The sequence below is a fragment of the Gambusia affinis genome, linkage group LG16, assembly GCF_019740435.1.
Source record: "Gambusia affinis linkage group LG16, SWU_Gaff_1.0, whole genome shotgun sequence".
Taxonomy (NCBI): Eukaryota; Metazoa; Chordata; class Actinopteri; order Cyprinodontiformes; family Poeciliidae; genus Gambusia; species Gambusia affinis.
The window spans coordinates 2,882,047-2,901,121 of record NC_057883.1 but is presented as its reverse complement, the minus strand read 5'-3'; the positions used below and the strand labels follow the sequence as shown (position 1 = coordinate 2,901,121).

General features: G+C 39.8%; 3 protein-coding genes across 22 annotated transcripts in view; 2 read left to right on the top strand and 1 right to left on the bottom strand.

Moving 5' to 3' along the window:
* Positions 1-1,628, top strand: part of mark3a (MAP/microtubule affinity-regulating kinase 3a) — a 49,113-nt gene extending 47,485 nt beyond the window's left edge. For all 19 annotated transcript variants that reach the window (XM_044142831.1, XM_044142830.1, XM_044142828.1 and 16 more), the window contains one exon: positions 754-1,628. In XM_044142831.1, the coding sequence (XP_043998766.1) occupies positions 754-830 (77 nt within the window). In that variant the 3' untranslated portion in view covers positions 831-1,628. The remainder of the gene's footprint in view (positions 1-753) is intronic.
* A 3,666-nt stretch (positions 1,629-5,294) lies between these two features.
* ckba (creatine kinase, brain a) lies at positions 5,295-12,618 on the bottom strand. 2 transcript variants are annotated; one of them, XM_044142921.1, is made up of 8 exons: positions 12,495-12,618; positions 8,774-8,961; positions 8,492-8,646; positions 8,286-8,418; positions 7,309-7,480; positions 6,006-6,129; positions 5,729-5,918; positions 5,295-5,651 (listed from the first exon to the last, which is right to left on the bottom strand). In XM_044142921.1, the coding sequence occupies exons 1-8, from the start codon at positions 12,515-12,517 to the stop codon at positions 5,473-5,475; spliced, it is 1,164 nt and encodes a 387-aa protein (XP_043998856.1). In that variant the 5' UTR covers positions 12,518-12,618; the 3' UTR covers positions 5,295-5,472. The 2 variants fall into 2 exon arrangements, with proteins under 2 accessions (XP_043998856.1, XP_043998857.1); XM_044142922.1 differs by lacking the exons at positions 8,774-8,961; positions 12,495-12,618 and adding exons at positions 10,007-10,208; positions 10,472-10,631.
* trmt61a (tRNA methyltransferase 61A) overlaps positions 11,072-19,075 on the top strand; it is a 22,765-nt gene continuing 14,761 nt past the window's right edge. Inside the window, exons 1-2 of the mRNA XM_044142933.1 lie at positions 11,072-11,915; positions 15,098-15,442. Coding sequence (XP_043998868.1) covers positions 15,112-15,442 — 331 coding nt within the window. The 5' untranslated portion in view covers positions 11,072-11,915; positions 15,098-15,111. The remainder of the gene's footprint in view (positions 11,916-15,097; positions 15,443-19,075) is intronic.

Sequence of the window (19,075 nt, the reverse complement as noted above, 5' to 3'; positions counted from 1 at the left end):
AAAATAGATTTAAAAAAAGTTTGACTGCTTTAAAGCCAGTCGATATTTTTGTATTGATTATTGAGGAATGTTATAAACAGTTTAAAGTTACTTCTTTGAAGTTCTTACATTATCTTTTGAGAGATGCTGTTGTCATTTCCTATCAGAAATAAGTTTTTAATCTCCAGTTGTCAGTTATGAAGACGTTTATGTTTCAAACATCTTATCAACAGTTAAACAACTTTTTTATTTCTGAAATCTTAATGTTGCAGTGATATTCTGGGTTTTTCACAAATGGCTTCAGTCTGTTTTATTTTCTTTTACTTCCCCTTTCTCAGTTTGGAAGTCACAGACAAAATGTAGTAAAAGTAACAAGAGAGTAAATATGGTTCTAGATTATTTAAAACTGTTTTTAATTATTATTAAAATAAGATTTAACTTTACCATTAAACTAGAATAAAAAAAATGTTGGTCTCACAAGCAAAAAATTAAAACAAGCTGTAATGACTGTTGACTACATTTTGTCTAGTTAAAGGCTTCACAACTTTGTGCTGGAACCTAAATGTGACATAAAGATAAACTGAGCTCAGAGAGGCTCAGGTCACAATAGGAAAAACTTCAGCTTTATTAGACTTTATAGTTTCATTCATCCCCACCCCTAAAAAAACAAAAAGTCACTTCTGTGAAGGATTTGTTGCAAACAATCCCAGCAGGATTTTTATTTATTCTTAGCTAATCTAAGCTAAGCTCTCCTCCGTGTCTTTCTCCCCACAGTCGCCATGTACCTGGGGATCAGAAAGGGGAAATTAAAGACAGTAAGCCCCGCTCCCTCAGATTCACTTGGAATATGAGAACCACCAGCTCCATGGAGCCCTGCGACATCATGAGAGAGATCCGCAAGGTGCTCGACTCCAACAACTGCGACTACGAACAGCAAGAGAGTTTCCTGCTCCTCTGCGTCCATGGCGATGGGCGGGCCGAGAACCTGGTCCAGTGGGAGATGGAGGTCTGCAAGCTCCCCCGTCTCTCCCTGAACGGCGTCCGCTTCAAAAGGATATCCGGGTCGTCCATCGCTTTCAAGAACATTGCTTCCAAAATTGCCAACGACTTAAAACTATGAACAAAAGGACTTAAAAGTATAAGTAAAAAAAAAAATCTAAATAAATTCTATATTCAGAGGTATTTAAGCTGTACAATCATCCAAGTAGCAGTTTCCAAATGTCTCCTTTTTTAAAACAAAACACAGTATGTATTGAACATTATAATGTATAGATACAGGCTTTTGGCAATAATTACTGAATTATCTACTAATGTCTATTTTGACCACCAGGGGTCGCCATTAACAAGTTGAAAATGATTTGTCATGCTGTGAATGTGGAGAAAAAAAACGAAGAAAAAAAGCATTTCTGGTCTTATTTATTTCACCTTTTATTTTTTTTTCCCTCTTGGTTAAAAAAAAAAAAAGATGTAGCTTTTTGTTTTTTCTTGTGTAAATAATGTATCTTGCTTTCAAGATGGCTTCACTGCTACACTTTAATTTTTTTTTTCTTTTGTATTTTGTTAAAGGTTAGAGATAATGGGACGTCCATGTTAATGCCCACATGGTTAAGGTTCACTCATGTCTCCATTAAAGCGTCTGTCAACCTGAACATCCCGTCTCATCACTGGACCAGAACCAGCAGGACTAATTACTTTTAAAGTTCAGACATTTTGGGATTAAAAATAAAGTGGGATTAAATGCTCACATTCATATGAATAAGTTTCCTCCTCTTTAAAGCCAAAAACATGAAATCAGTTTATGTATCTATTGTACAATGCTGTAGAGAAAATAAAAGCTAATTCTTGACTTTAAGGCCCAAAATTATTCATACACCTGGCATATTTAGGTTTAGATATCAAGTCCCTCTTTCCAAAATTAAAAAACAAAAACAAAACATGGTTCCACGTCCAGATGCCTCTCTTCTGCTGCATCAGCTGCCACTTCCCTGAAACGAACCGCCAGACACACAATGAGCCACATTTTATCAGCTAGCTCCACCTGCAGTGCAGCCAACACCTTCAGCAACAACTACATCATTATCACGGTCAACAAAAACTAGTTTGAAATATTTGTTTCCAAATCCCAGCTGACCAGGTCAGTTCTTGTGCCTCCTATGATGTCATTGAGTGCAAAGCAGAACGAGCTGATTTTTTAAAAATTGGTAATTAAAAACCTCAATTGTCAGGTAATTTTCAATAAGAAACACTCCAACGGGTGTTTGCTAATTGGTGCTGCTGCTAGTCTGGAGGAGCTGAGTGGGTCAGTCTTAGGAGAAAGGCTGCTAAATCAGGCAGAGGCTCAGCTTGGAGACCATAGCTCCCTGGAGGAGCTCTGTGGAAAAGCCGCTGCTTGGCCAGAGTAAGCGCTTTGCCTTACTCTGGCAAAGTAAGAGAAAGGCTCCTTCCATTAAGCTGGAAGGATCTAGGTCCTTCCAGCTTAATGGTTGCCACAGGAGATCAAAGAATTTCTGCAAGGCGTGCTGTGGTGGTACAGGGAAAAAGCACAACCCACATTATGAGGTCTCTTTCCTCACAGGCTCGAATCCTGGTCTGGTGACATTTGCCGTCTGTCTTCCCACTTTCCTGTCTGACCCCTTTCAAATAAAGGCCACTAGAGCCATTAAAAGTAAAACTTAAAAAAATGAGATTTATCAAATCGTGCATATTTTTCAAATCAAATCTCTGTTTGTTTATTAATTTTACCGTAGAAAAAATGAGCAAAGTTCCTATTTGCTGTTTGTCCATGGACAAACTCCTTAACAGTCACCTGGCAAAAACCTGAGAAGGAGGCTCTGTGGGAGGAGTTTCCCTCTTGGAAACAAATTACGTTTCTATATGGCGGTTAACATAATCATGAAAAATATTTTTTATTTCATTCATTCATCTCTGTCTAAGGGGAACACACTCACACCTAGGGAGAATTTAGAGAGACCAATTAATTCTTACCTGACAGTCATGTTTTTGGAATGTGGGAGGAAACCGGAGTACCCGGAGGAAACCCACGCATGCACAGGGAGAACATGCAAACTCCGTACAGAAAGGCCGGGATGCGAACCCACAACCTTCTGACTGCAAGGCAACAGCGTACAGACTGCGCCACTGTGCAGCCCAGTGAATGGCCGTGTTCATATTAATATATCATTGAACATTTTGACGTCACCGGTGACGAGAAAGGTGGCGAAACGCCTCTGACGCATCCGGGTCTTTCGTTGCCAGGTGATCATCATCCGGGCCTTTTCACATTACTTCCGTTGAAAACAACACCACGTGTGTTGCCCTTGTACGCAGTAGCTGTCACTTTACTACTCGCGCTTACAGCGGGATTAAAAGCAGCTTTTATTTAACGTATAAATGTAGACTGGTTGAAGCTAGTTTGAACCAAAACAGACGAGCTCACTGCTCACTGAGCAGTGACGTGTTGGTGGTGGTTCACCGTCGCTCACTATTCCCTCACACACTTTATTTTTTTCTTTTTTCTTTTATTTTCCATTCACTGAAATTGATTAGAAATTATATCTGTTGTTCACAATCCACAATCTGTTTTGTTTTCTTCTCCTTTGACTCCCTCTGTGAATCTTCTCAGAGTCTCAACCGAGTTTGAGAGAAACGGGAGACTTGAGGGCTCAAGGTGAGCTTATACCTGCTCACCCCCCCACACACACCGCTTCCCATGTAGCGTCGGGAAGGTTTAGATATGACTCTTGGTAGATGACCAAGGAGTCCTAGCTTGGATACTAAAGATTAAGGTTGTTCTAAGGTAGGGTGACCAGATTTGGGTTTCTGAAAAGTAGGACACTTCTTTTTTTGTTGGCGGGGGGTAGAATCGGCGGACACACGTGCTACCGATTTCTTTGCCATACAAAGAAACCTGGAATGGAGTAGTGGAACGGAGTGGCAATGTAATCACAATCCACTGTAAGCTATGTAATGTGTTTTGAGGCAGTTGACCAAAATCCCGGACGATTTTGAAATTCCCCCCGGACATTTTTTTAGGTCTGAAAAGTAGGACATGTCCGGGAAAAAGAGGACGTCTGGTCACCCTATCTAAGGAAACCCTCCAACCTCAAAGAAATCAAATTATCAGTGAAAATTAGCAGATATCTGGTCAATCACAAGAAGGGTTGATTGATGTACCGTACTGCCAGATTTTTTCTTTTTATTTCTGAGGAGTCAAATGTCACCTTGCTTTTTTTTTTTTTTTTTTTTTTTTTTTTTTTTACATATGCATATGAAATGTCTACATATAAAATGGTTTTTCCAAAACCATGTATAAAATCTTTCCAATTCCTATGAGAAAAGGATTGAATAATTTTAAACTTGAATTTGCCAGTGGTATGGATTTTGACCTAAAATAGGCACTGTTATGTATTTTCTAGGCACATAGTACAATTTTAAAGCACAATCAAGTAACTTCCTTAAGATATAAAAAATATATCCATATTGAATGAAATATATCCATATTAAATTTGACTTAAGAAATTTGACTTTCTTAAGTCAAATTTGACTTAAGAAATTTGACTCATGTAACGCCTTGAAATTGGTTGGGTCTGTGTCTTTGTAAAAATTTCCTCAACATGGCTCCTTTAACGTTTCTACCAGCGTTGAACAGAGAAGTAGCTCATGAGCTCAGCAGATGTGCCGCTCCACCAGGTGTTTGCTAATTGCTGCTGTTAGTCTGAAGGTGACAGGGGGAGGGGCTGCTCTGAGGTGGAAGAACAGCTGGAGAACATAGTGCGAAGGAGGAGCACGTCAATGGTGAATGGTTGCCATGGGAGATAGAAGGATTTTTTTTCCAAACATGCATGAAAAAATCAAGCCAGCACTCCAGGTGTGTTTCTGAAGGAATAATGATGTAAAGCTAAAACAAAAACAAAAAATGTTCCCACAATACTGCCCTTTTAAGTGTACATGTTTCAGATCAAACATGTTAAGGATAATCTGACGGTTTTAAAAATAGGATTTAGTATTTATCCCTACAAGAGAAAACAGGTGTCCTAACAGACAATGACCATATGTGAAAATGAAGAATTCAGTTTTAGCCAAAGCTGTAGAATCAAGAACTCAACATGAAGTGGGCTAAAAGATTGCGGAAACATATCATGCTCCATATTAAAATAATTCAGATAGAGTGAGCTACAAATGGAGAAAACATGGCAATTTCACACAGGGTCAGGTGTGACTGTTGGCTTTCTTGTTTCCCTCAGTGAAATCATTTGAAATCTCTTCTTTCATATTAAAACACTTTGTTTGGGTTAAGGAACATCACAAGTCTCAACTTGAAACAAACCATTTTTTTATTGCATTTCAGATCTTAAATACACAAGTCAACAAGTGAAACTGGGAGTGCAGCCAATCAGAGTGCAGGGCTTTGAGGGACGATAGCGGTGGTTAGAAAGGAACAGAAAGGGAGAAACAGGAGTATTCTTTGTCTTTTATTTCCTCTTTAGGAGGACTTTACTTCTGGGTAGGCATCAGGTTGTCAATGGGCTGGCCTTTCTCCAGCCTCTTCTCCATCTCCACCAGCAGCTTGACCCCGTCAACCACCATCTGGACCAGCTCCACCTCGGAGAAGCCCAGTCGGTCAGCGTTGGAGATGTCAAACACTCCGCCGACGGCAGCGGTGTCCACGCCGCCTGAGAGAGGACAAGAGCGAGTCTAACACAAGCCTGCACAGGAGGAGAAGAACCGGCGCCGGGGCGACTGTCCTTACCAGTGCCCCGTTTCTGGAGCCTCAGTTTGGAGAGAATCTCGTCAAACTTGGCGTGCTTGCTCATGTTTGGCAGCTTCACATGCACTCCTGCTCGCAGGCCGGTGCCCAGGTTGGAGGGGCAGGTCAGAACGTAACCCAGGTGTTCGTTCCACATGAAGGCGTGGCCCCGGTCCCTGAACAGGGTCTCGATCTACCGACACGATGCAGGTCAGACATTAGGTCGGCGGACGGCTTTCAGCGAGACGACGGTTCTGAAATGGAAACATCCCCGACTGACCTTGGTGAGACCGGTGCAGAAGCGAGTGAACACTTCCTTCATCTTTCCTCCCTTCTGCATGGAAATCACGCGCAGGTGGTCTTCCTCATTCACCCACACCAGGAAGGTCTTGTTGTCGTTGTGCCTGTTGAAGGTGAGACAGACTGTCAGAAGAAAACTTTAAACAGATTCAAGGGAAGAAAAAAAAAAGTAAATTGAATTCAAAAATACTTTGATACCCAAAAGGAAATGAAATGTCCCAACTCATTTAATTCAGTTTTAGTGGATGATGATGGATGTGGGCAGAAAGCTATTTTTCTCCCAAAAAGGCAGAAATGGAAGTTAGAAAAAGGGAAAAAAAATCTCAAAGACATTATTATTATTTTATTTCCTGTTTTAGAATTTGGTTACATTTTGGGTTTTTTTAAAGAGTGAGCTTCGTTTGGTTTTGCCTCTGAGCCGTTAAACAAACGTCGAAGATTAATTATCAAACCAAAACCATCCAGGTTGTCTTGTCTTGACCTGCCCTATTAGTACTTTCACACTGAACACAAATAATGCCGTTAAAGTCTCTTCAACAGTTTGTGTTAAATAGCTGACGTTTTTTGGTTATAAACTTTTTTGCCGTGACGGTCAAAATTGTCAAGTTGAAAGCATTTGGATGGGGTACATGAAAATGTATTTTTGTTAAATAATAATGTGAAAATAAATATGTTGCACCTTACTGAATTGAACAGGATAAGGTGATTTTTAGTGAAAATGGATCAAAGAGATCCAAAAATGGATTATAACAACACAGGCCTACATTCTCTAAAATATTGCCTTTTTTTTTTTCTTTTTTTTTTTTGTCTTTTGCTGGATGTTTCTGGTGCTAATTGATGAATGCAGAAACCTGAAATAAAAAAAAATTAAAAAAAAGTTTTGTGCCTAATTATATTGTATTTTAGGATGACTTCATATGTGAAACGTTGCTGTAGATTTAAGTTGAATGTCCATCTTCTGCATCAACCTGCATTCGGTTGATGCAGAAGCTACATACTGGTGGAGCTTGATACAGTCTGGAACCAGAGATGCACCGATTGCAGTTTTCTGTCCGATCACCAATCTTTAAGAAGCTTGTTCTGAACCTTATTGAACGGTTTTAAATAAATGTTCCGTTGCCTTTAACTGTCTTTTCCTCTCAGTGACATCATTTAAACAGAATCTCTAGGCGGTTTGAATAGAAAAATTGGGTTTCTGAATCGAATCGCTAGACACCGGCAGATTCGAATCTCTGCCTGGAACGTCGGCCGATTCTGATATCTGGAATTACAGGGATCCTCACCAGATTCCTCTGGCGTCCGGCCAATCACGGGCCATTCCTGAGGCCAGCAGTAGAGGGGACACGGGCTTGTCAAAGAGGAAGTGGTCATCAATGAGCTGCTGCTGCTCTGCCTCGCTCATGTTCTTCAGAGCGTAGTATTTCCCCTTCAGGTCTCCACTGAGAGCGGCCAGAGCTGCAGGTACAGAGGACACACGTCAGACAGCAGCCGAAACACAGGGCTGGCTTTATTCAAGCCTGTTTGCATGCAAATAATGGATCAGTCAACGTGGCACACTAGAAAGAAACCAGGTTATGAATTCATAAAAAATGTGTTAACCGTGAAGGCAGGACTGGCAGAAATACAAAGTTTAGCTCAGAACTATAAGGTCATATGAAATAAACTGGAATATCGTCATCTTCCTGAAATGATGGTTTGCGTTATTTTTTTGCCAAAAGTGATTTTGTTTTTGTTGCAAAAATCACTTTTGCCTTTATTTTAGGAAGGTAACAATATGTGTTCTGATTAGACCCGTTTTTCAAATTAAGAGTACTTTTGGGGGGAAAAAAGCATCTTAAATCAGGCATTAAATAATATCACTTTTCTATATAAAAAGGTATTTTTTGTTTGTTTGATGTACTATTTTTTTTTAAGTCTAATTTTTGTATTAACCGTTGACGTAAAATTGCAAAACAAATAAAGGCTTTCAAATAGTTCTTTGTATGGTACCAACCTATATAATACGTTTCACTTGGTGATAAAGTTCCTGAAATAAATGGCCTTTCCAATAATATTCTCGTTTATTGAACGGGTCTGTAGTTTTCAGACTGCTACCACTAGAGGGCATCCTCCCTTCAACAATAAGTTCCAGTCAGGTTTACTGTCAGAAAACGGATCTATTGTTTTGTTTTGGGTTTTTTTAGCATAATAATCACACATAAATAATATGAGTCCCAGCAGTAGCCATGTTCCCTGCAGCTCCAGGCTGAGGACTCTCTACCTTCAACAGAGAGCTTCTCCACGGCCCGCCGCTCTCCACGGCTGCAGTGCGGTGGGAGACAGAAGCCACGTATGCTGCGTCCTGTTCTGACCCGGGAGCTCAGGACATACTTGGGGTCAAGGTCATCGCCGCCCTGAGAGGATGCACAGACTGTTTAGGAATCGTTCCCATCCCTTCCCCCCGCCACTGCGGTGAAGTACCAGTACCTTCAGGTTGTCCGGGTTCAGGTCAGTCTTGTGCTTGTCTGTGGGTTTGTAACCTCCATGTCTGTCCTGAATCACAGGATCCAGCAGCTCTTTGAAAACTTCATACGTCTCCTCATCCCCAGCCACACAGCCCACGGTCATAATAAACGGGTGGCCTGCGGGGAAACGTCACGTCGCAAGACAAAAAGAAAAAAGAATTAATTACACTATATGTAGTTCTTCATTCTTGTCAATTCAACGTGTCAACTTTGATCAGGCTCAAAGGTGGAACTGTTACTGTACCCGGATTATCAACCCCTGTCTGAATGACACCCTCTATGGTGAAGCCGTTGGGTGTCACCCGCTCTCTCAACTTCTTGTAGAGGGGCAGAGTTAAGACCTTAGCCATGTGGTTGTTGTGCTTAGAGAGATCTGGAAACTCATCCTCAGCTGAGAGCCACTTCATTGACAGCTTGGCCATGCTCTCAGAGCTAAACAGAAACACGGTCTACAGGGTGAGGCTACACTTCACTTAGCACTTTATGGACAAAACACTACACTGATAAGAGAATGGAGCGCCAACTTAATTCAATTTAGCTAACGCTGGAGTTTGTAACTTTTATGAAAATATGATTTTTACATTTAATAAAACCGTCACCATGTCGTGACAGTGTGAGAGAGAATCTTCTCTTTTGCCTGTAGCAGTGGGTGACATTGAAAAGATCAATCTCGCCACTTCCTCCCAGTGCCACTATGCACCGCTCCTGGTCTAAAACAACCAATCAGAGCCACAAAAACTGTTTAGCCGCCATCATTGGTGGCTATGCTAACTAGCCTTAGTCACAGGATATGTTGTGGTAAGCCAGCTGGAGTTTAGCAAAGACCAAACAGAAAGGGGTGAGCACCAGAGTAATTGCAGTGTAGTTAGTACTGGGACCAGGCAGAGGAGCTCAATTTTTTTCAGATGCCGACACAATATAATTTTAACAGATATGTAACAAGCTTTTATTCATAACATGTCACATACTGCAGCTTTAATTTGTTACATGTAATCAAATGAAGTTCGCCAAACTTCCTATAGTTTGTTTAAAATGACAATTTAATTGAAATTCAAAAATATTAAACTTAGAGGAACTTCATTTAATTACTTGTAACAAATCAACTACTTCTTTTGGATCACCCGTTTTCTTTTTTCAGAGTAGGAATATGATTCCTTTTTTCACGCTGTAGGATATTACACAAAAAATGGATGACATCGCGAACCTTAGAGCAGCTGGGGTTTATCAGCGGCAGTTATTCATAAACTATGTAATCTGCTTGGCATTTGCTGTAAAAAAAAAAATAATTTGCACATTTGCTGAGATAAGTACATTTAAGGCAAGATGGCAGTTTGTGATAAAACTTTTATGTGAAAATGTTGGCCCTAGTTTATCTCATTGAGGTCGAAGTCCGAAAAGCTGATGTCTTTCTTTTTAGTCATTCAGGCTTGATTGTCAAGCAACAATTTGTTTATTTTTATTTTTTTTATTCGTTTACCTGGGTTATCAACCCCAGTCTGAATAACATCATCCAGAGTAAATCCACTGGGTGTCTCTTTGGTCCGCAGTTGCTCGTACATGGCCGCAGTCAGGATCTTGGCCATGTAATTGTTGTGTTTGCTGAGGTCCGGGTACTCCTGCTCAGAGGAGTATTTCAGCTTCGACTTGTTGTGCGTGTTTCCGAAAGGCATGGCTGTTCCCTGGGCGGGTGATGGAGGGGAGAGGCGGTGAAAAGCAGCGACACAAAATCCCCACCTCAACGGTAGATTTTAAATCACTTAAAACATTTTATTATTATTATTATTATTATTATTATAATTTTTAGAACTATTAAAAATCTTCATATTAGCCGCGTGAAAAACGCATAAATGTCAAAACAGAGGCCTCCGCCAAATAAATAGCCAAACAATTAAAAAGACAAGCTGCCCAAATAAAACGGACTGGAATTAAAAGAATCCCCTACCTGTTGTGTTCGGGCTTGGTGGGTACTACTACTACTACTAGTTGATACAAAGATCCCTATGTTTCCGACTGAAGAGCGCACATACACACATACACACACACACACCACCGGCGGCGTCCTAACTGCTCTCAGACCAGCCTTCACTTGGGATGGGTTTTATAGATGACAATCTCTGCTCCCATTGGCCACTATTTGTAGTCCATTCAGTCAATTGGAGGCGTCAATGCGGCTGCAGCGATCACTTCCGCTCTTCTCGAATCACGTTGTTCTCCAGTAATTTGCAGCAGGAAAACTACAACTAGCAGCTGAATATTACCGTCACTTCCAAAATAACAGGAGCAAATCTTCCTGCAACCAATTCTCCAATTTTTTTTATATATAAAACAGTTAAACTCACTTTAAAAATTGTTTACACCTATTGACCCATTTATATGTTGTCGTGAGACGTTATGTATTCAAAATCAAGTCCCCTTTTCCCAAATAAATAAATAAATAAATAAATCCCAGCTGACCAGATCAGTTCTATGATGTCATTCAGTGCAAAGCAGAACGAACTGATTTTTTTAAAATTAGTCATTAAAAAATTATATTGTCAGGTTACTATTGTAAATAAATACACACAAATATACAAATAGTGTATTGAATGAGAAACAGAAACTAGAAAAAGCCAGTAAACTTCCCAAAACAATTATTCACCACTATTGACATAAGGACACTTTCTACCTTAAAGGGGCAGTATTGCATATTTGCCAGGCACATAATGTCATTTTACAGCACAATAAAGTAACTATTTTACCTTCAATTGTTAGAAAACTGCTCCATATCCTCACTCCACCTTCAGCATGTCATCACAACAACATTAATTAAGCCTTTAATGTTCTTACCAGTGTTGCACTGAGAAGTAGTTCCTATGGTAACCTCAGCAGATGAACAGCTCCAAAAGGTGTTTGCTAATTGCTGCTGCCGCTAGTCTGGAGGAGCTGAGTGGGTCAGTCTTAGGAGAAAGGCTGCTAAATAAGGCAGAGGCTCAGCGTGGAGACCATAGCTCCCAGGAGGAGCTCTGTGGAAAAGGCGCATGCACAGGGAGAACGTGCAAACTACGAGCAGAAAGGCTGCGAAGTGAAGCCACTACTTTGTTACTGCAAGGTAACAGCGTGGCCACTGTGCAGCCCAGTGTATTATTATGATCATATTAATATATCATTGAACATTTTGACGTCACCGCCGTTCTCGACTGACGACGTCAGAGACGCATCCGGGGTCTTTCGTTGCCGGGTGATCAACATCCGGGCTTTTTCACGTTACTTCCGTTGAAAACAACACCACGTGTGTTGCCCATGAACGCAATAGCTGTCACTTTACTACTAAAAGCAGCATTTATTTAACGTATAAATGCAGACTGGTTGAAGCTAGTTTGAACCAAAAAAGACGAGCTTCGGAGAAGGTAGGGGCTGAGTTTGTAACGGCTATTTTGCTTGTCAAACGTACCACCATTCAAGGAAACCGGTGTCGCTTGAATTAGCTCATGTTCTAAAATCTCCAAACACGTTCAACGTTCATCTTTTAACGGTTTTGTGAAAATAGCTCATGCTAGCAAACGCCTTGCACCTCTTTATGTCCCTGACGTAATTTGTGAAATGTAATTAAATAACATTAAATTGTAAGAGACTGTGACTTAGAAACTAACGTTAACTTCAGGTAGCAAACGGCTAACAGACGCTTACTTTTTCTGCTTAGCTAGCGGCTAACCGACAACTTTATTTGTCTTTTACAAACTGCCATCTTTCACTGCTCAACTGTATCCCCAGACAGTTTAAGGTTTCCAATAATTTAACTTTAATTACTAATTTGCTTTAGCTAGTGGGTCAACTATTACGAAGCTAAACCATTGAATAAACCGTTAGATTTAATTTAACTGGTAGTAACAATATCTGAAATACTACCAGTTGACTAGATTTTTGAAATTTAAATGGCAATTTTAACTTGACACTCTTTAGTCAATTGTTAGAAAAATCCTACTCACATTCTCTCTATGTTTTCTGACATCTTGACGTCTTTTCTTTTTTCCTTTCAGACAGAAAAAAAGTTTTTCGTTTCTCTCTTTCGAGAACTGCCTGTAGTAGTATCCTAACCGTCAGAGCGCGTGGTATGAAAAGAATGGTTACCATGGCAAATGTGGGGAATTTGAAGCGATATTTTTGCTTGAAAATTTGCACAGTTAATCGGATGTCCGCAGCATGCTGTGAAAAATAAGTAAACAAAGTCATATTTGTGCAATTATGTGGAAGTACCAACATATCGTCGAATGTGTCAATATGACATAATGACGCTAAAAGTTTTTAGTATTCACTAAAACAACTTCAGAAGTCATTTATTCACTGTAAGATGCATTTAATTAACTTTTAATTAAAGGCCTGCCACTTCCTTGCTTTCTTTGGTCCAATACTGATACTCGCACAATATTTACTGCTTGTAAATTTTACATGCAACAGTCCGCATACTTTATACAAATAGGTTGCTTACATTTTTAAAATTAGTTTTAGATTACTGAAATGTCAGAGGTAAAACATTTCTTATCAGATTATCTCTATACCACACTGTCACAACATAATGTCAGTCTTAACAAATATGTAAAAAAAATAATAATTTTTAGAAAAGTTACATACTGCAGCTTTAATTTCACTTAGGAGAGGGCAGGTCAACAGGGTCGTGGCAACAGAAAGCTGGACGTAATTTAAATGCAAGCTACAGTAGGACTCCTGTCTGGCTCTGGTCCAGACAGGAGGATGTTTTTTTTATTATCATTTCATAAAGATTTTTTGAATTTCTCTCAGTAATAAATATATTGTTTTTGTTGTGTAATTGTAAAAGGAGCAAAGACACAGACTGCAGACTCCCTGGAATGATGCTAACTAGCCTGTCACTGAAAACCGTGTTGCTCACCTTTTTCACTGGGTGGGGAGAGGGGCTTATGCTGGTTTTGGGGTTAGAGCTGCTGACTGACTCACCTCTTAAGTGTGGTAAAAGGTACAGGGGCAAGTTAAATATATGAATATCTTGGTATTTTTATTCCTTAATTCATTCAATATTGGTAAAACGGAGGCAAACAGTCTGTAGCCAAGCTAACCATGCTAAATGGTTGATAATCTCACACAGTCTACCTGCCTCTCTTGGAGAAAAACTGAGTTACAAATTGACACTCTTGTCCCCCCCACCCCTCCCCTCTCTCTTTCTATATATATAGAAAGAGAGAAAAAAACTATATATATATATAGTTTTTCATTGTTTTTTTTAAAACCTGACTATCATTTTCCTTGGCAGCATAGTCAAGAATGCCAGAGTTGTTCTTGTCTTCCACTGACTGCTGCACAAAGTGGGAACGAACCACTTCATGTAGATCCAGGGGGTGTTCAGTGCAAATATGGGTGTGTGCTTTTCAGTTTGGGAGGGGTAGCATTTAATTTTTACTGCTAAAAACAACTTATAAAAACACAGTATGATAAATTTTGCTATTGACAGGCCCCCATTTTTTTTTTCTTGTAATTGTTCTAACGTTTCCCCCCTGTGGCACCCCTGGATTAGTTTTTTTACCAGTCACTAGTGTAATTGGGTGACAGTGGGCGAGGTGGAGACCCTGAAAAAATTAACAACAATTTTAAAGTACATTTGTGGACAGACGTTGTACTCTCCATATTAATTTTAGGCCAGTATTTATTTATTACCCATTCTGTTTTCCAGGATGGAATGTTTCTAAGAATTTGCTGCACAAGTTTAAGTTTGTATTATTTTTTTGATTCAAGATCACAGTTATAGACGTATCCTCAATTGGTTAAACCTCTCCCTACAAAATGCACCTCAGCCACACACTTTTAAAATTCTTGATGGATATTTTACTTCCCATCTTAAAACAGGTTTTCTGACATGAGGTTGCGTCTTTGCAGAATTGTAATTGTTTGCGTAGAAAGTGTGAGATGTGACTACATAGTCGAACTCTGAAACAAGCAAACTCTGGTCCGTCTATAAACCTTGGTCTCGGTTTGGTTGAAGCGAATTGTGTTGTGTTCTGAATGTGTATGAGAATGTCAAGCCGACTGGAGACCGCTCAAAAGGCAGGCCGTGGACTGCAACGCAGGGCATTCTGGGTAAATACACTCAATACAAACGTGGGAGTCTAGCGCTATGGGAGAAATGACCTGTGGTCTTTTAGTAAAGACAAGAGAAATTCTACAACCTCTACTCCATTTTGTTCCACTTAATGAAGAAGGAAACAAATATGGTCCTCGTTGTCGTCTTCAGAGGCTTTTGTGTCATTTCCTTTGGTAGTTTTTGGTGCAGCACCACTATAGATGATGGGGGTGGGGGGAGGTGGGAACATCTTTCGTCCAAAGGTTTTGGTTAGTTTCACTCAGCTGAAAAAGTAACAAATGTTGCAGTTTTGGTCCCCAGTCAAGACCTTAAAAGCGTTAGTTGAAGGTTTGTTTATGTTTTAGACCTTTTTGTTACGTTTTATATTGTACCCAATTTGCCTTAATTTAGGTTATATGTTGAGTTTCATTCCCAGCCTACACAAACAGCCATATTGATTTTTCTCTTTTTGATATAACATACTTCACCTCTGTTTTCCAGACTGACTGCCAACCATGAGTTTCATTGAATATTCCGATTTAATCCAAGATGGGGATGTTGCCATTGTTCACCTGGGCCACAACTCAGTGACAGCCGTCAAAGTGCAGCACGGCGCTCAGACACAGACTCGCTTCGGAGTCATTCGCCATTCCACAGACCTCATCAGTCAGCGCTACGGCTCTAAAGTAACCTGTAGTAAAGGCGGGTGGGTACATGTGCTCCACCCCACACCCGAGCTGTGGACCGTCACGCTGCCTCACCGCACCCAGATTCTCTACACCACAGACATCGCCATGGTGACAATGATGCTGGAGCTGAAGCCAGGATCGGTGGTCTGTGAGTCAGGTGGGAACCTTCTCTGTGTCACATGTTTGACAAACTGTTGTTGTACGTGTTGGCCTCTTATGCTAACAACTGGCATACGAAGTTGCCAATTCAGTGGCTGATCATTTTAGTTGTTAGCTTCTCCAAAGCAAACTCTAGTGAGAAGCCTCCGTCTCATTTGCCAGCTGTACTGGACTAACATAAATCAGATCAGTAGCTGGTTTTGGAAATACATATAGCCTCCTGTGACAAGGAATTAGCCACCGCACTTGGGTGTCCAAAGGTCTTAATTTTGGCCCCCATACTGCACCATACTCCTAATCCCTTACAGAGGAAGAATTGGCTATTAGCAGCTGCAAGAAAGTCTGGTTTTAGAGGCTGACTGGTTACAATTTCCACCTCTGCCGATATCATTGTGCTGCTTCTTTCAAAGCTGTAAAACATTATTATTTGTGTCATACAGTTAAACATTTAAATGACCCTTAAAGTTACTACAACCCCCTTGTTTCTCCTTCTTCTATTCATGACTTAATCACACTTTCTGTTTCCCAGCTTCCCATCCATCACGTTTCCAAAGCTTTGAAAGGTTTAGATTGTTACTAATCAGTAGACGCCGACAAGCCGTTACTACTGGTAGTTTGTGTTTCTGGAAAAAACAAAACAAAACAGCAAGAGCTGCATTAGTTTTTATATTGATATTTAAAAACAATATTATTTTTAGTCAAAGTTGTTAAGAGACTTTTTAAGTCCCCAAAGAGCTACTTTCTGGTCCGGAGCTGCAGGTTGCATATTCCTCAGGCTAGACTGTTTAAGTACTGTATATTTTCATCAACAACTGTATTTACTCAAGTTTAATTACTGGGTGTTCCCTAGTGGTGTGATGGTACACAACAAAGGTGATGGTTTGATGCGATTTCGTCACACTTCAATCAAGAAAATAAATAGCCATGTAGGATTTTGGTCTTTTTACTGTAGTCAGCAATAAAGCAAGAATCCTTTTCAGTTTCTAAAATGATTTTTGATTTGATGCTCTAAAGCTTTTAAGTGGACAGTGTAGAAAAAAGACTGGATATTTTGTTTCTTGCTTTATTTATTTTTTTCAGTGAATAAAGTAGTATAAGCAGGGATCGATGATTCAAATTCAGAAATACATCAGTAGATTGTTGTAACTCATATCATCCAGTTTTCTTCAGAGTTGCTGTAGCTGCTGCTTAGTGCTGCTGTGTTATGAGTGTTTTATTTATTTGGCGGCCAGTGGCTGATTTTGACGTTCACACATCTGATTCTGCGTCAGATGTTTTCACCCAGAGGAGCTCAGGTGTTTCAGTGACACACACACACACACACACACACACACACACACACACACACACACACACACACACACACACACACACACACACACACACACACACACACACACATTCTGGGAAGTGTTTTGTTTGTCCTCTTGTCTTTTTCCTCCAGAGTGGCTGCAGTGCATGTTGTTGTCCAGTTTGCAGACTGTTTTCTTCATTCAGTTTTCCGCTCTAGTTCCATCACTAACATTGAATGATCCAAATGTGTTTGAGTGTTGGACTTTCTTTCAGCCAGTGGGAAGTGAAAGATGGGTGTGTGTGTGTGTGTGTGTGTGTGTGTGTGTGTATGCTGACTGTGCACAATGCCACGTTATTGATTGGGTTTGGGTAATAAATGGTGTGTACGTGAGCTGAGATGGGAAGTTTCTCAATAATATAAATGACTCCCACATACATTCTGTTTGTTCAGCACTTGGTGCAACTGCTGTAGCTGGAATGGGATTCAGCAAACGTGAGTTCAAGTCAGTAAAGCTCTCAGGGTTTATAGTTACAGCTGGGAGTAAATGGAAGTTATTGAAGCATTTTATGGTTGCATCAGTGACACACGTTACTGAGGAGGTTACTAACCAGTGTGAGCTTGTGTTCTGTATCAACAAGGTGAGATTAGAGATGTTTGTGCTGTATAAGGTTCACCCACCACAGTGGCTCAGACTCTTATGAGCTGTTGCTATTAGAGAAGGGTCTAATACACTGAATCATTTACTGCCGCTTTGCATTTAGTCACGCCTGCATTAGCGTGGTTAATGTTCATTTAAGCATTCATGTCCAATGATTAACTTGACACCAGGCGAGTTTTCACTACTGGAAGTATTTCCAAACAGCTGAATTTACCCTGTTATGTAAACGAGAGGGGAAATAAAACAGTAGGGTTTGTTTTTATCGGAAAATATCGGTTTTCTATAAAAAAATTTGAAAATGTCTTAAAAATGGGTGATGATTTGGTTTTATCTATGAATCACACTTTTGGATTTTGAACATTTCATTTTGGAAAATGAAAATATCTCCCCATCAATGCAGTCCTTGTATTTCCAGAGTTCAGATGGAGGTCGGCACACTCAGAACTGCAATCCTGTTTGATAAGCATGTTTTACACAATATTTTCTTTGGACCTTTTGAGGTCTATGATATAATATTAGTCAGGTGAATATTTAGTTTATTTATTCAATTATGAAAATGAGTCATATTAAAAGAATGAGGTTGTATTTTATGAGAAAAGAAAACTAACAAGATATTAAAATCAGGAATGTTGAGCATCTTATGAAGTTTTACTTTGATTTTACAGATAAATCTTAATAGAAATATTTCATCTTCACCTGAGCAATAAATGATCAGTTCGAGGACTTTGAGAAGACTTTGTAAGCAACTGTCTAATTTAAACCATCATCCACTAATTTTCTTTTTTTTTTTATTGAAACAACTTTTTTCTTATAATTTTAAGACATGATTTTCTGGTAGAGGGGAGTTTATTCTGCTATTATTATAACTACATTTTCATAATCAGTCTGGTGGTAACACGCTTGCGTATAAATCACAGAATGAACGATTGAAATAAAAGCCACTGTTTGGAAAATGTTTGGAAAAGTTTCTGTCATTTGTGGGGTTTTTTTTTGTTTGTTTGTTTTTTAAGTGAGAACAAAATAGATTAAAATCAGACTTTGTGTGAAAGAATAAGATTTCCTTCTTAAACCACAACGGCCAGTCCCCAATTCAAACTTGGATGTCTTTATCTGTGAGTTGCTCCAAATGGTTAATCAATTATAGTTTACAACTTCTGTACTGACTCAAAGCGGTGCTAATCACGGCTTTGGTTCTGGTCCAGTAATGTGTCGTGACGCCACGTCCGCTCAGCGTCGACCGGAATCGCTGCCGCCACGTGTAGTTGGCATCAACTTGCTCTACAACATGTGGATTTAGACTCTTATCTCAGGCGATCAGCCTCAGCAGTGGGTTGAGGATGAGAAGACATTATTGTGTTGCTTTCGTTTTCCAAATCAACTGCTGGGAAGTTAAGTCATTTGACCTCTGACCTGGTTTTTTGTCATGTTTTACTCTGCAAAGCAGTGACATGTGTAGACCTCTGAGTTGCTATTTCAGAATTTGCTGGTTTTGGACCCGTGTGGCAGGAAGTTCACTGCTCTAAATGTTTGCACATAGCAGATCAAATGTCTTGTATTTTCTACGTGTCAACAGAAAATATCTCCTGTAGGTGAAGCTCGACAGCAGAGCTCTTGGTCTATGTGAGAAAAAAGTCAAAAAGCCATAGTTTGTTGATCATGATTGATTTGTAAGAGCAATA

Excerpts from the sequence above, each read along its gene's own strand:
- ckba (XM_044142921.1), bottom strand. The coding sequence starts at position 12,517 with ATGTCAGAAAACATAGAGAGAAT. Across the intron at positions 8,962-12,494 it reads TCAGAAAACATAGAGAGAAT|CTCTGAGAGCATGGCCAAGC; the intron begins GTGAGTAGGATT and ends GTTTCTGTTTAG. Across the intron at positions 6,130-7,308 it reads CCGGACGCCAGAGGAATCTG|GCACAACGACAACAAGACCT; the intron begins GTGAGGATCCCT and ends CACCTTCAACAG.